This window comes from Schistocerca nitens, chromosome 10 (genome assembly GCF_023898315.1).
Source record: "Schistocerca nitens isolate TAMUIC-IGC-003100 chromosome 10, iqSchNite1.1, whole genome shotgun sequence".
NCBI lineage: Eukaryota > Metazoa > Arthropoda > Insecta > Orthoptera > Acrididae > Schistocerca > Schistocerca nitens.
The window spans coordinates 91,415,794-91,433,513 of record NC_064623.1 but is presented as its reverse complement, the minus strand read 5'-3'; the positions used below and the strand labels follow the sequence as shown (position 1 = coordinate 91,433,513).

Genomic DNA, 17,720 nt, shown 5'->3' with positions numbered 1-17,720 from the left:
GAATAAAATTAAGTCTAACATTGTTTTCTTTCTATATAAAAAATTACATTGTGCTATTGAACTGTAAATGTTAATGCCCATTGTATGTTTTATCATACATGAAATAAAACAATGTACAAATTTAAAAATTACCAGTTTAGACATCAATACATGCTGCTACCCTTAAAAGAATTTCTTTGTCTTAATCTTATCAAAATCAAAAACAAAAAATAGTTTTGGGCATTAATGGATAATATAGATGACACATTTCAATTACACTGAATAAAAGATTTTACTTCAAGACATGTATTTTGCTAGTGAAAACTGTGGCAGAACATCAGCCAATTGAGTCCTCTAGTCTGTAAATAAAATTCTGCAAACTACAGATCTTTAGCTCTCCATCTCAGAACCCACTGGCAGAAGCATAACTTGGAAAGGTCATCTCATGGCTCAAGAGCTCACACAGGCTGCTCCAGCAAAACTGTCCATGCGAGAGCAAGCTTTATACCTCTAGAAGCCCCTGTACTTCACACACTTGCCTCAGATCACTTTCACCCAATCTAAACACTCACACCTGTGTTTATGGTGTGCAAACTGTGAGGAGTCTACTTCAACCACTTATCCTTGTCACAAATGACAAAATATCTGCAAGTTATTGCAAGGGCCTGGTGAACACTGTTTCAGACAGAGTACAGTGGTGAAGATTTCACTCAACGTGCAGAAAATTATCCAGGCAAGAAAATAGCCCAGATTCTGAGCTAGCAACATGATCCCACAACGAGGCAGTTATCTGCAGGATAGTGAGTAATCAACTAAGCAGTCAACAGTGATCTGATGCAATTGTGCTATTGAATGCTTCGAGTGGGTCATTACTGTGGCGTAACAGTTGTATTCGGCAACAGAGAGATATAATGAAAAGTTTAGTTCACTGTAAGTTTATTTTATCACTGTTTCATTAAACAAAGAATAAACTGAGACTTTGCTCATACACATTTACCTAGCTATGATAAAAACAATTTATCTGCATAAGATAAAAACAGCTACTCTTTGTACATGTACAAAGTGCATCCTGCATACACACATGTGTAAAAAGCAGCCCGCCCACCCATAGGTTAATATAAAGCTTGACCTTCACTGTTGTACACAGCTGTCAGCAAAACAACAGAGTGCAGGGACCACAGGGAACACAACTCACCTCAAAGTCATCCTCACTCACTGCTTGATCACCTTCCTCATCCTCTGTCTTCTCAGCATGGAACACACTACGCTCAAGAAATTCTTCTGAAGATGAACATTCCTGGAACAGTTTTAAAACATGCTTTATCAAGGAAGATAAATGAAACACAGATAAAGGAATATAGTGAAAATAAATTAGTTGACACTCAGGGAATTGTATCAGCAAATGAGATACAAAAAGTTTTCCTCTTTGTCAGCAAAATAACTGATGGTGTTGTGTGATCCACGAATGCAACAGGGGGGGCAGGGCGGAGGAGGGGGGGGGGGGGGGGAGAATATAACAACCTTGGCACAAATAGTGCCCTCCGCCATACACTGCTTGGTGGCTAGCAGAGTATATATGTAGATGTAGGTGACAAAAGTCATGGGATATTGATATGCACATATATATACATCGGTAGTATCACACAGAGAAGGTATAAAAGGCACTGCAATGGTAGAGCTGTCATTTGTATTCAGATCAGTCATGTGAAAAGGTTTCTGATGTGATAATGGCCACACAACGGGAATTAACAGATTTTGAATTCAGAATGGTAGTTGGAGCTAGACACGTGGGACATTCCATTTCTGGAATTCAGACATTCCAATATGGGAATTCAATATTCTGAGAGCCAAAGTATCAAGAATGTGCTGAGAATATTAAATTTCAGGCATTAATTCTCACAATGGACAACACTGTGACTGATGGCCTTACATAAAGACTGAGAGCAGCATTTGTGCAGAGTTGTCAGTGCCAACAGACAAGCAACACTGCACAAAATAACCACAGAAATCAATGTCATACATAAGTCAAACACATCTATTATGACAGCACGGTGAAATTTGGTGTTGTGGGCTATGGCAGCAGACAACCAACATGAGTGCCTTTGCTAATAGTACAACATTGCCTACAGTGCCTCTTTTGGGCTCATAACCACATAGTTTGAACCATACAGATCTGGAAAACTGTGGCCTGATCACATGAATCCCAATTTCAGTTGGTAAGAGGCGATGTTAGAGTTTGGGTGTGGCACAGACTCCACAAAGCCATGGACCCTACTTGTTGGTAAGATGCTGTGCAAGCTGGTGGTGACTCCATAATGGTGTGGGCTGCGTTTACATGGAATGGCCTGGATCCTCTGGTTCACCTGCGCTGATCATTGACTGAACATGGTTATGTTTGGCTATTTGGAGACCATTTACAGTTATTCATGGACTTCACATTCCCAAACAAAAATGGAGTTTTTACAGATGACAATGTGCCACGTCACTGGGCCACAATCATACAAGATTGGCTTGAAGAACATTCTAGACAATTTGAGCAAATTATTTGGCCACTCAGATTTCCAAACATGAATCTCATTGAACATTTTTTGAGCATAATCGAGAGATTAGGTCATGCACAAAATCCTGCACTGGCGACACTTTCACAATTATGGACAGCTCCAGAGGTAGCAAGGCTCAATATCTCTGCAACCAATGTCCAGTAATTTGTCGAGTCCCTGCAGCACTGAGTTGCTGCACTACACTGGGCAAAAGGAGATCCGACATGATCCTTTGAAGTATCCCATGTCTTATATCACCTCAGTGTAAAATTTAGACTCACTACAATGTGAAAAAGACTTCTGATAATGAAGAATCTGTTTATGTCTAATATAATTTTAAGTATTAGGAAGTCTTCTCTGAAAGTATTTGTCTGGAGGAGCAACAAAACATGGTCAATAAACAGTTAGGACAAGAACTGTATTTGAGACTAAGTGCTACACAAGAATGTTGACAATTAGATGAGTAAATTGAATAAAGAACTGGTCATAATTAACAAAATTGCAGAAAAAAGTAATTTGTGACACAACTTGACTAACAGAGGGGCTAATCTGATAGGATGCATCCAGAAATAGCAATGTAATGTCATTTTGGTAATGGAGGGAAGTAATGAGCAAACAAGTTGCAGAGGGAGACTAAGGCATGTGCAGAATAATCAGGTTGTGATGCATGTAAGTTGCAAGAATTATGCAGAGATGAAGAGGCTTGTACAGGATAGACTAGCATGGAGAGTTGCATCAAACCAGTCTTCAGACTGATAACCACCTCAACACACAACAAGACAAGAGAATGGGTACAACAAACTTTCTGGCAAAATCACAGAGAAACACTCCTCCAGCAAATAACACGCTGCAATAATCAACAACAACTAAAGTTGGTTTAACATTGTTTCACATGGACATGAAATAAATGTCACACCATAGAAAATGGTGCTTTGCTCACCATGCCACACAGTACTAAACAGTCAATGTGCACATCTGGGAAGGCTGTCAATCTTACAAAAAATACGGAACATAGTATATGCATCAAGGAACTGGCAACATATTGATAATTAATAGATTTACACGGTGGCAGATATCACAGCAGAGATAGTTGCTGCTGCCTCCTCTATTCACAGATGGATTGCTTGTTTCAGAGTGCCTTTGCAGTTCAGTGTAGTTTGGGATGGACAGTTTGACCCTTGTCTGTTCAAGGCTTTTGCTGCACTGTTGGGCACAGAGAGGATAGTGGCTGCTGCCTCCTCTATTCACAGATGGATTGCTTGTTTCAGAGTGCCTTTGCAGTTCAGTGTAGTTTGGGATGGACAGTTTGACCCTTGTCTGTTCAAGGCTTTTGCTGCACTGTTGGGCACAGAGAGGTTTAGAACTACAGAATATGGAATGATTTCATCATGTGAAGACATCATAACATTTGTTACAATTCACAGCACAGGAAGGAAACACTACCCATCATTCTGCTGGGCATCCAAACACCTATACAGAAGGATCTGGGAGCAATGGTAGATGAGCTGGTATACAGACAACTAATCTGACTACTGGGCATATTTTTCAACAGCACTCCAACTGACATTATTGAACCATTGGCCTTCATTACTAAGCTGCGGTTGCACGTACGGCAACTGCTTCCAGTAGCAATGAGCACACATCAATCTCACTATGTAAAATATTTTTTCACCCTCTGTCATGCACCACACAGTGGTCTGCAGAGTATAGAGGTAGATGTAGAGAGGAAAGGGTCACAACAAGGATTAAAAATCAGGGTGAAAGGATATCAACAGTAAGATTTGCAAATGACATTGCTACACTCAGTGAAAGAGAGAAAGAAGTACAAGAACTGTTGAATGGAATGAACAATATGAGTACAGAGTAAACTGAAGAAAGAGAAAAGTAATGAGAAGTAGCAGCAATGAGATCAGTCGTACTCTTAATTTAAAATGGAGACCAAGAAGTCAATGAAGTGAAGGAATTCTGCTACTTCAACACCAAAATAATACCAGAGAGATGAAGCAAGGTGGACAAAAGGCAGACTATCACAGGTGAAGAGAGCACTCCTGGTCAAAAGAAGTCTATTAGTACCAAACATTGGCCTTAATTTGTGTAAGGAATTTCTGAAGATACAGGTCTGTAGCACAGGACTTTATGTATATGAATCATGGGAAAATTAGAAAAGAAGAGAACTGAAGCATATGGGATGTGGTGCTACAAAAGAATGTAAAAAATTAGGTGGACTGGTAAGATAACAAATTTGGAGATTCCCTGCAGTATCAGTAAGGAGAGGAGCATACACGTTTACATCTACTTGATGTCAACAAATAAACCTATTACCTTTATTCCAAGTTAAAAGTTCAAAGAAAGCTTTATTATCATAGCCAAATATATTTTTTATGATGAGACCAGCAAGCTACTGAGAAACATGAGGGGATAATACTTCAAGCAGAGGTGAAGGAAACAATGGAAGACAATGTGCCACATCTTGAAATTACACTGAAGCAACGTTCCATGTCAGAAGGAAATGTCAAGTGTTGTCAAATGTTGTGCTCAAGGCAGTTTGTCTTCCATGTACAAATACAGACAACAGCTTTAACACTACAGTCAAGTGCTGATGGACTGGTGAAATAATCTCTCAGAAAGGGAATTCTGAAATTATAACACTGCCCTTTTTTTAATTTTTTTTTAAGCTTTCAACAGTGCATGGTCTCAGAGCTGTTGCTGTATTTTGTCCAACTGATTAGATAACATAGCCAGGTTACGGCAGCCAGGCTTCATGTCTGGGTGACTTTTATGGGGGCACAGTTACATGATAAGTGGTGGGGGAATAGAAACGAAAAAGATGAAAAGGGGAGATGATAAAAGGAGAACTAAAAGTAGAAGGAGAAGCTAAACAATTGGAGTGTACTGTAAAGAGAAAAGGCTAAAGATGTAAGGAAAGAAATGGTAATTATCTTCAGAATGAATGTGCCAAGCAATAGTTCTAGAAGATATAAGTTTTTGTGTTGTGTATTTTTCTGTACTCTTCATTGGTCTTTTTAATCATTTTTGCACAGCAAACACATTACAATATTGAACAACTAAATTTCTATGACATACCATAAACATTCAAAAGTGACCATATATACTTACAACATAACATTTTCATCAGCACAGACAACAGTAATAATGCTGTTAGTCAATCAGTTCTATTTACACAGTCTGCAAGAAATTCTACCATTTTACAATTTAAAATGTCCTGACATATTTTCTACTGTCATTGTATGCTGAGGTGATAACAGTCATGAGATACCTCTTAATATCCCGTCGGACCTCCTTTTGCCCAGCGTAATGGAGCAACTCGACGTGGCATGGACTCAACAAGCCGTTGGATGTCCCCTGCAGAAATACAGAGCTATTGTGCCTCCATGGCCATCCAAAATTGCGTAAGTGTTGCCATTGCTGGATTTTGTACACAAACTAACCTCTCAATTATGTACCTTAAATGTTTGGTGGGATTCATGTCGGGGATCATTGGTGGTCATTTGCTTGAGTTGTCCAGAATGTTCTTCAAACCAGCTGCACACAATTGTGGCATGGTGTAGTGTCATCCATAAAAATTCCATCACTGAATGGCTGCAAATGGTCTCCAAGTAGCCAAATATAACTGTTTCCAGTCAATGATTGGTTCACTTGGACGAGAGCACCCAGACCATTTCATGTAAACACAGCCCATATCATTATGGAGCCACCACCAGCTTGCAGAGTGCCTTGTTGATAATCTGGGTCCATGGCTTCACGCGCTCTGCACAACACTCAAACCCTACCATCATCTCTTAGCATCTGAAATGGGACCCATCTGACTAGGCCACAGTTTGCCAGTCATTTCGGATCAAACCAATATGGCCACAAGCCCAGAAGAAGCACTGCACGTCATTTCATGCTGTTAGTAAAGGGACTGGCATCAGTCATCTGCTGCCATAGTCCATTAACACCAAATTTCCCCACTCTGTCCAAATAGATACATTTGTTGTATGTCCCACACTGTCTTCTATGGTTATTTCACACAGTGCTGCTTGTCTGTCAGCAGTGATAAGTCTATGCAAAAGCCGCTGCTGTCAGTCATTAAGTGCAGGCCATCAGCCAATGCATTGTCCATGGTGAGAGGCAAAGATTGAAATTTCATATTCTCGGCATACTCTTGACACTGTCGCTCTCTGACTATTGAATTCCCTAACAATTTCCAAAATGAAATGTCCCATGCATCTAGCTCCAACTACCATTCCATATTCAAAATCGCCTAATTCTCACTTTGCACCCATAATCACGTCAGAAACATTTTCACGAGTGTCACCTGTAATGTAATTGACTGTCAGAGATACGGTTTATCTGAAGCGAAAAGTACAATGCCCACAGTAAAGAGTTAGGTAATTTCATTATAGTATTATGTTGCCACAAAACGTGTTTAGTTTATTTAATTATGAGTATGTCCTTTTATGATAAATAATGAACTTGTTTAAGATGTTAAAGGAGTTTATAAGGTCGGTAGACCAAAGAAGATAGGAAGCGGGAATGTCTGCAATTTCCAGGTACATGTTGGCTTGCCCGCCACTTCTTTTTCAGTCTTGAAGGTAGACGGACATGTCTGTGACAAGTGTAGTATAATGGATTTGGATTATCAATGTTGATAGTGAAAATGTACAAATATATATTTTTAGTTGAAAGTATTTCAGATCCAGTGGAGTTTATTTTAAACAGAAGAAAACCCAAACCCATGCTTGATATTGGAAAGATTATTTTGCAGACAAAACTATGAAAACCCCTAGACACACAAGATCAGCAGTGTGTAATCTTTCAGCAGCTACTAAAAAAAAATAATTCTTGCTGAAATTGTGCTGGAGCTGGTCGTATTATTCCCAATCAGAAACACGTGGTGAGAGTGTTGTCCTACCTCAATATACCGTGTAATATTCCACAAACAATTATTCAGTTTTCTAAGAAACGAGTAAGATACCAACCAGTACAATATGGTGGCGACGTCCAGGATTATTGAAAAAGTTATCGAAATAAATTACAACTGAGATTGCAAAGAAAAACAGAATTCATACATCCTGGATGAAAATATTCAAGAAAGTCGTATGCTGATACCTTCAAGACAATGGAGTGCAGTTACTGGAGCAATAATAACGGCACAATAAGTCAAGAAAGAAGAAAAAAGTGTAAAGTGTTGTGGAACAAAAAAGCAATATTCATATAAGTGTAGTGTTTCAGTGTTGTGAATTCCATCAGGCACCAATCAACAGAGAAGATATTATAACATAAGAAAACCAGTAAACTGTGAGTAAGAAAATTTAGCATCCTTTAGCAAAGATAAATTTATTGTGTTTGTTTATTCCTGTGTAAAAAGATGACGATTGTAAAAGAGGAAAGCACTGGTGATGGTATCTCCAACGCTAGTACCGATGTAAATTTATCATATGAAAGTGAATGCAACATGAATAGTCTGGATCCTGTATAGAAAGTTGAAACTCATACTGAAAGACAGGATGAAGTTAAAGACATGTTATCAACAATAATGAATTATATAGAGGGAAAATTTAAGGCAACTGATGACACTAACAGACAAAATAGGGAATGTTTAGGAAATATTAAAGGCAGACTCGGTGCTAATGAGATATATTTGGAACAAATGGAGAAAAATAATGAGATTCATTTTAATCAAATCGCACAGCTCAGTTAGACCAGAATATTAAGGACATCAGTGATAGATTTGAAAAACAGTTCAAAGAATATGAAAAGAAAAATGACGATCACTTTCAAAAAGTACAAGCAAAAATTTCCAGATTGGGTCGTAATATGGTTAAGATCATGGGTGAGATCAATTATGTCAGAAGAAAGGTTAAAAATGTAGATGCAAAAGTAAAAAATCTGAAAACTGTAATTAGCACAGGTAGAGAGAAAATCCATAATGCGTTTAAAATTGTGCATGCAGATATCAAACATGTAGAAGATACAGTATCTGATCATATCTCTATTGCAGATGATAAAATTGTTCAAGTAGAAGGCAAATTTCAACAAAAGATAGCAATCATTAACAAAAAAAATAGATGTAAATAAGCAAATAAGCAAAGACGAAGTCAAGAGTTTAGAAAATAGTATTAGTGACAGACATCACTAAGGAACTTGAAAGTATTAGCAGCAATATGGTCACCAATAGTTTGGCGAACAATATTGACACTATGTGGTGCAACATTCCAGTAAAAAAACTTTTCAGATGAGAGCAGTATGCATCCGGTAGATTTCCTGCAACATTGCAAAGATAACTTTTTTTCAAATATGAATGACAATTTGAAAATTAAATTTGTGACAAGATTTCTAGAAGGTGAAGCATTGTCATGGATTAATCATGATTGTATTGAGGAAATAGCTTTTGCAGAGTTTGAGGAGAGGTTCTTAAGTAAATTCTGGTCAGAGACAGAACAAGCTAGAATAAAAAGTGAATTCTTGAATGGACCTGGTTATAAACATGAGTTTGGTAGCATGAAGCAATTTTGCAAAAATCAATTAAGAGAACACTCTCACCTAAACAAGCGTTTTGATGAACTCACTCAAATCAATGCACTAAAAAGAAGGCTACCATATGAATTACAATAGGAGCTAGCTTATGGACCTGATGACACAATAGATCAGTTTTTGAAGTATGTAGACAAACTAGACAGAATTATTGAGAAAACAGGTAAACCACCACACCATAGTCAAAACCATTTCCAAAAGACAGGACATATAAATTGGGGAAACACACAGCATGATGAAAAGGAACCACACAATTTTGGAAGTAATGATTCTCGTCAGAGAAATCACCAGTACAACTTCAAGGGATCACGAGGAAACAATTTCCATTACAAGGGTCAATATGGATATAATCATAATAAATTTGGTAACATCATAATGGTATGTGGAGAACTGAACAGGCAACTAGACAGGAGTTAGTAAACTGAATAGGGCTCCATTGGCTGTCCACAAGGTAGGAGCTACTTATACACAAATGGAAAGGGCCAACGCAAACTGTCAAACTAAACAGAAAAATACCAGTGGCATAATGAGTAATTATTTTAAAGTGAAGTGCTATCCCATTAGTGTGCTATCTGTTACAAATAATATATGTCATACAAATAAACCAGAAACAAAAAGTTATTTAAAGACACTGATTTCTTAGAGAACTGTGAAGAAGAATTAAACTTAGATTTATTCTATGAGTGGAATGAGAAGGACACCTTGCTGGAAAATAGTTGTTCAAATGATCTGAGTGTGTTAGGAATTAGAGACCTTATGGAAGAGACTGGTGGGCTAGGAATGAAAATTGCACCTAGTAAAGATGATTTAAATGTGTATCTGCATACTCAAGGTAAGGGTGCAGAGGATGTTGATTGGGAAGAAAATGAGATTGAGGATAGTAGTGAAGAAGGATGTTTTATTGGTGCAAATGAGGAGCTGGAAGCTTTAGGAATTACTAATATAAAAGAGGATAGTAATGAAGTTAGCAACGTACACAGGAACACAGTTGACAATGAATGATAAGGATGCCAGAATTTTAGCCAATGAGCTATTTGATCTTAATACATGTAAGAAAACCAATGAGAGGCAATTGACAGCAGATAATCTTAACAGCATTATGGGAGAATATGATGAAATGTCAGATAGTGAGCAATTTTTGTTTAACTTATGAATTTTAATACTAGTGCCATTCAGGATGATGAAAATTTCAGAAAGGTAACACTTGATATATATGAAACTTTGCATCCAGAATGGTGGCATAGAATTGAGTGCCAAATTGCACAAATATAAAGGAGAGACACACAATAGCACAAATGAATGTAGTTGGATCAATGAAATACTCAGGAATAGTAATCAGGCCAAAGAAAATGTAATTAGGGTAATAACAGCATATAAAATGGCTCTGAGCACTATGGGACTCAACTAAAACAGCATATAACTCTGGTAGTAATGATACAGGTAAGGACACTAAAAAGGGATATGGATTTAGTGAAATTTAAGAGGACTTATTACATGAGAATATTAATAAAAAAATTGACTTTGTTGTAACCAGTCTGTTTATTGATGTACAGTCAAGATCATGGAAAGGAAAGTGTTTAGTGGACACAGGAAGTCAAGTATCTGGGATATCAGAATCATTAAGTAAAAAACTGAAAACTAATAAGGATTATGTTGGGTTACCTGTAGTAGGAATTAAAATAAGAGGTGCTACTGGGAGGCACAGTAAATCAGTAAGGAGTCAGGCTTTTATTACCTTCGAAATTGAAGGAGTATCATGGTCACATGGGTGTCTCGTTATTCCTGATCCTGCACAGGATTTTATCCTTGGCATGTCTTGGATAACAAAAGTAAGTGCAGCATTTGATTGGGTAGGGCAGAAATTAATAATGACTCTACCAAATGGTGAAGTCATTGCTACAAAACTTTTTAAATCAAATGTGTCATGTATGAATAAGACTGTGAACAGTATTGAATTTAAAAAAGAAGGTAAGTACATTGGAAGCCATGTCTCAGATTTTGATACAGATGAGAGAGAGTTTGAAAATTTGGTAAATGAAAAAATAGCCGAAGCTACATAACTAATTGAGAACCAAAAACAAGATTTTAAATTATTTTTGTGGGAATGTAGTGATGTATTCAGCAACATACCAGGTAAAGTACTTGGATACCAATGTACTTTGCAGTTGAAGCCCATGGACCTTTCTTTACAAAACCATACAGTATTCCAATCTTGAAAAGGGTAGCAGTGGAGAAAGCATTACAAAAGATGGAAGTGTGTGAAATCATTGAGAGGAGTATAAGCCATAATAATAATCCCTTGGCCATTGTAAATAAACCTAATGGACAAGTCAGTTTAGTGCTAGGTTCCACACAGTTAAACAAATGTTTATACAGAAAAACTGGCCTCCCAGAGAACATTGATAAGTTGTTATATAAATTTAAAAATATCCTAATTATGTCAAGCCTTGACCTAACTTCAGGTTTTCATCAAGTACCTCTTGCCATTAATTCTAGAAAGTACACTGCTTTCTTATACAATGGAAGATGTTACCAATATTGTGCAGTGCCTTTCGGATTAAACTCATCAGTCACAGAATTTATAAGAGCACTAGACTATGTACTTGGCGAAGAAGTTGTGTCAGAATTAACCATTTATGTAGATGATATATTACTGTCAAATCAAAGTTGGAAGGATCATTTGAAGTTATTGAAAAAGGTGTGTGAAAAACTCAGAAGAGGGGGAATGACATTAAAACTAGAAAAATGTAAATTTGGTGTGTCAGAACACCAATTTTTAGGTCATGTCATTACTAAGGAAGGAATAAGTGCAGACCCTGAGAAAATAAAATCTATAGTAAACTTTCTATCTCCTTGAAACTGAAAACAATTTAAATCTTTCTGTGGAATCTGTAGATTCTATCGAAAATATATAAATGGTCAATGCCTTAATGTAACATGTTTGAGCAACTTACTTAAAAAAAATGCTACATGGAATTGGTCCGAAGAGTGTCAGAAAGCATTCGAGAAAATTAAGAATGAACTTTGTAAGAACAATCTTTTACACAGACCAGATTTTAGTTTGTCATTTTGTCTTCACACTGACAGTAATGATTATGGACTAGGAGCAGAACTACTTGAGGAGAAAGTTGTGAATGGAAAAAATATCTTCATTGTACTATTGCATTTGCCAGTACAATGTTACTTAAACATGAGAGAACTAACACAGCCACAGAAAAAGAATTACTCACAGTACACTGGGCATTTACAAAATTAAAAACATACCTGTTAAGACACAAGATAAAAGTGTATTCAGACCACAAAGTTTTAAGTTATTTACAGGAGTGCAGACTATATCATAATAGATTAACCAGGTGGGCAATCTTCATGCAACAGTTTGACTATGAAATTGAGTATATTAAGGGGTCAGGAAATGTAGTAGCTGATGCTTTATCCAGGTTACCAGTAGGAGGAGATGAGGAAATCTTTGGTCAAGAGGAAGAAAAAGAACTTCAAATAAGATACATGAAGGGAATCCAAGATGAAAAGCTCATAAGGACACTTTGCAATAACATCAGGAGGGGACAAAATAACGATCCTAATTGGAAATTAGTTAAGGACTGTTTAGGCAAAAGGGGATATGATAAACTTAACAGATACTATAAGGTCTTTAAGGGAACACACTTTAGAAGAACAGATGTGGCCTCTGACAATTGGAAGCTATGTTGGCCTAAGTGTGAGGCAGCCAGGTTAATGAAGTACACCCATGAAAGTTATGGTCACTGTGGAATACAGAAATGTGTACAAAAGTTATGAGAATACATCTACTTTTATAACATGGTAAAGAAGGTGAGGATTGAAACATCAACATGAAACAAATGTCAAAGAGTAAAAGTAAGTAACAGAACATGTCAGGGAGAAATGTAGAACACTATTCCGGATAAGCCATTAGATTTAGTAGCTGTAGACTTTTACAGTACTTTTCCTAAAAGCAAAGGTGGTCATTGTTTTATATACATCATGGTTGATTTATTTTCCAGATTAATTAAACTTTATCCTGTTCGAAGAGCTACAAGTAAAGATTGAGAGAGATTACTTCAAGAGCATAGGGAAACCTAAAGCCATACTATCTGATAATGGTTCACAATTTGTTTCAAAAAACTGGTAAGCATTCATGGGAAAAACTAACACAAAACACATATTGATACCCGTGTACAACCCATCTTCAAACCCAGCAGGAGGTACATGAGAGAAACAGGGAGACTTTTCAGGATATATTGTAGTCACAAACACCCTAGTTGGTCCAACCATGTAAACGACTTTAAGGACATCATGAACAGCTTGCAGCATAGCTCTAGTGGATTTGCACCATATGAAACTATGTTTCATCTCAGACCAGCGAATCTTATTCCTGAATTAATAGACTTTCCACAAAGTGCCTTAATATCAATGAAAGAACGTGAAGAGATTGTAAGGAAAGCCATGAAGAAACTAGGTGAAGCTAGGAAAAACAGACATGATAGGAAACTAAAGGTTACCACATTCAGAGTAGGTGACCATGTCTTAGTGAAATCCCATGAACGATCGAAGTTACTAACGGCAGAACTCAAGAAGTTTTTTGATATTTACATTGGACCATTTGAGATAAGTGAGAACTCCCACCCAAGTGCGTACAGATTAGTATATCTCACATCAAGAAAACTGTTTGGTTTTAGGAATGTTGTTTCTTTGAAGCTGTATATTGAGAAAAGGACGAATTGAGCCTACAAACATGCCTTAACTGGAAAGAATTTTACTGGAAAAACGAAATGCTTTGAGATATAGTCACAGGAACAAATTGCATTCACCATACTAAGCCATGTAACATATCTCATGCAAAATAATGTTGTATCTAGACTGACTGTCACTTAATTCTGTCATAAGACTAGATTTCATGAGTCCAGTATGCTTGTTTAAGTAACTGTACAGCGTTTAATGAAATGCAAAATATGTAAACTTGATAACTGAGGGATGTTATTTTGATAATGCTGCCGGGAGACAATACATGTTACCCAAATCTCATAATTTTTGAAATCTTGCTCATTCACTTAAATAGACCATAATACATATAAAATATGTTCTATAGTTAATAGACTACACTTTCTTGTATATACAAGTGTGCTTTGTTTTACATCATGCTCACCATGAATAACCATTTTTATTCGGCTGTGTTGATCACACAACACATATACTTTATGTTGGCTTATTTCATCCATTAATCTTGATATCCATCACATAATCTACAAGGTTCATGAGAGAATAGTATTGTTGAACAGAAATCTTTCGGAACATCAGTGATTATATAGGAGTTAGCACTATGTTTATTCTAATATGAGAAAATGTTTTAACTTTGGGATTATTTTATAGTAAGTTTCTGGGCAACAAACCGATATATGTGTTTATGTAATTTATGTTGTGAGACAAAGGAGGGAGTCAATGAGTAATGTAAGAATGAACAATTTACTAGAGTTCACAGTGATGCAATTTCTGTATCAGACTGACAAGTGGACCAGGGTACACTTGTAAGTCCTGGTGGGCTACTGTAATCTAATCAACCGTTGGAGATATGGCTTACCTGAAACGAAAAGTATGACGCCCACAGTAAAGAGTTAGGTAATTTCATTATAGTATTATGTTGCCAGAAAACATGTTTTGTTTATTTAATTATGAACATGTCCTTTTATGATAAATAATGAACTTGTTTAAGATGTTAAAGGAGTTTATAAGGTCAGTAGACCAAAGAAGCTAGAAAGTGCGAATGTCTGCAACTTCTGGGTACATGTTGGCTTGTCTGCCACTTCTTTTTCAGACTTGAAGGTAGATGGACATGTTTTTGTGACAAGTGTAGTATAATGGATTTAAATTATCAATGTTGATATTGAAAATGGTGTAGTTCCTAACAAAAAGTACGAATAAATATTATTTTTAGCTGAAAGTGTTTCAGATCCAGTGGAGTTTATTTTAAACAGAAGAAATCCCAGGCCATGCTTGATATTGGAAAGATTATTTTGCAGACACAACTATGAAAACCCCCTAGACAAACTAGATCTGTACTGTGTAATCCTTCAGCAGCTACCAAAAAAATAATTCTTGCTGAAATTGTGCTGGAACTGGTTGTATTATTCCCATTCAAAAACACGTGGTGAGAGTGTTGTCCTACCAAAATATACCCCATAAGGTTCCACAAACAGTTTTTCAGTTATCTAAGAAATGAGTAAGATAACAACCAGAACACCCCCAAGGACAAATGACTGCTCTGCTGATGCACTGCCCTTTTACACCTTGTGTAAGAGATCATACTGCCATCCGCCATCTGTGTATGTGCACATCACTATGCCATGGCTTTTCCTACCTCAGCTTATGTTTATATAATAATAAACTCATCTACATTTTAGTTTGCTAGGTATTCAGCTACACCATAATAACTCTTCTTAAGTAGCTAGGCATGAACAGATGTGTTAAATTCTGAAATATTAAGGGGGCTTTTGAAGAAAACGCTAACACACACAGATGTACTCTGAGTTACATTAGATTATAGGAGCTTTTGTCCCACGGATCCATAGTTTAGAGAGCCTCAATGATGTAGAGCATACCATAAGACATGAATACATAGTAAGAACTTATATAAAAAAGATATGCTAATCTTTGTTCCACAGATCTCAGATGATATGGTCCTCAAGGATGCCGAATAAGTCATAAAATCTTAAATGTATTTTTATTTAAGATGTAATAACAAACTGAGTTTGCCACACGTCTAGAAGACAGTTAACAGCACTTATTTTGATTAATCACACTACTACAATGAAGATGTGCAGAAGTCAGTTATTATGTAACACTGACATCATTTGATATTATTAATAGATATTTACATCAATCAGCTCTACTATGATACTCATCAATGGAGTAAAAAAAGTTCACCACACACAAATCATTTCATAGTTAATTTTTTATGACCGTTGGAAACTAATTGAAAAGGTGTGTTCCTCAAAAAGGCATCAAATCAAGTAACTTTAGTTCTTTATAACACTTGGTTCAAGCATCATGAAAGAAGGTTGTATACATGGAAGAGGCCTGGAGACACTGGAAGGTTTCAGATAGGTTATGTAATGGTAAGACAGAGGTTTAGGAACCAGGTTTTAAATTGTAAGACATTTACAGGGGCAGATGTGGACTCTGACCACAATCTATTGTTTATGAAATGTCACTTAAAGCTGAAGAAACTGCAAAAAGGTGGGAATTTAAGGAGATGGGATAAACTGACAGAACCAGAGGTTAGAGAGAGATTCAGGGAGAGCATTAGGGAATGATTGACAGGAATGGGGGAAAGAAATACTGTAGAAGAAGAATGGGTAGCTTTGAGGGATGAAATAGTGAAGGCAGCAGAAGATCAAGTAGGTAAAAATACGAGGGCTAGTAGAAATCCTTGGGTAACAGAAGAAATATTGAATTTAATTGATAAAAGAGAAAATAGAAAAATGCAGTAAATGAAGCAGGTAAAAAGGAATACAAACATCTCAAAAATGAGATCGACAGAAAGTGCAAAATGGCTCACTAATGGTAAGACAGATACTACATACAGGAAAATTAAAGAGACCTTTGGAGAGAAGAGAACCAGTTGTATGAATATCAAGAACTCAGATGGAAGCCCAGTCCTGTGCAAACAAGGGAAGGCAGAAAGGTGGAAGGAGTATATAGAGGTTCTATACAAGGGTGATTTACTTGAGGACAATATCATGGAAATGGAAGACGATGTAGATGAAGATGAAATGAGAGATACGATACTGCATGAAGAGTCTGACAGAGCACTGAAAGACCTAAGCCAAAAAGAGGGCCAGGGAGTAGAGAACATCCCATTAGAACTCCTGATAGCATCGGGAGAGCCAGACCTGACAAAACTCTACCATCTGGCGAGCAAGATGGATTGGACAGGCGAAATACCCTCAGACTTCATGAAGAATATATAATTCCAATCCCAAAGAATGCAGGTGTTGACAAATGTGAAAATTACTGAACTATCAGCTTAATAAGTCACGGCTGCAAAATATTAACACAAATTCTTTACAGACGAATGGAAAACTGCTAGAAGCTGACCTCAGGGAAGATCAGTTTGAATTCCATATAAATGTTGGAACACATGAGGCAATACTGACCCTATGACTTACTTTAGAAGATAGATTAAGGAAAGGCAAACCTACATTTCTAGCATTTCTAGATGTAGAGAAAGCTTTTGACAATGTTGACTGGAATACTCTCTTTCAAATTCTGAAGGTGGCAGGGGTAAAACACAGGGAGCAAAAGGCTATTTACAATTTGCACAGAAACCAGATGGTAGTTGTAAGAGTCAAGGGGCATGAAAGGGAAGCAGTAGTTGGAAAGGGAGTGACACAGAGTTGTAGCCTATTCCTGATGTTATTCAATCTGTATATTGACCAAGCAGTAAAGGAAACAAAAGAAAAATTTGCAGTAGGAATTAAAATCCATGGACAAGAAATAAAAACTCTGAGGTTCACCAATGACATTGTAACTCTATCAGAGACAGTAAGAACCTGGAAGAGCAGTTAAATGGAATGGACAGTGTCTTGAAAGGAGGATATAAGATGAACATCAACAAAAGGAAAATGAGGATAATGGAATGTAGTCTAATTA

General features: G+C 36.8%; 1 protein-coding gene across 11 annotated transcripts in view; it reads right to left on the bottom strand.

The window, feature by feature from the left end:
• LOC126210633 (zinc finger protein 239-like) overlaps positions 1 to 17,720 on the bottom strand; it is a 468,318-nt gene that overhangs the window by 319,055 nt on the left and 131,543 nt on the right. For all 11 annotated transcript variants that reach the window (XR_007540715.1, XM_049939948.1, XM_049939947.1 and 8 more), the window contains one exon: positions 1,175 to 1,276. Coding sequence is in view for 10 of the 11 variants with exons in the window: in XM_049939948.1 (XP_049795905.1) it covers positions 1,175 to 1,276 (102 nt within the window). In the remaining variant the exon portion in view is untranslated. The remainder of the gene's footprint in view (positions 1 to 1,174; positions 1,277 to 17,720) is intronic.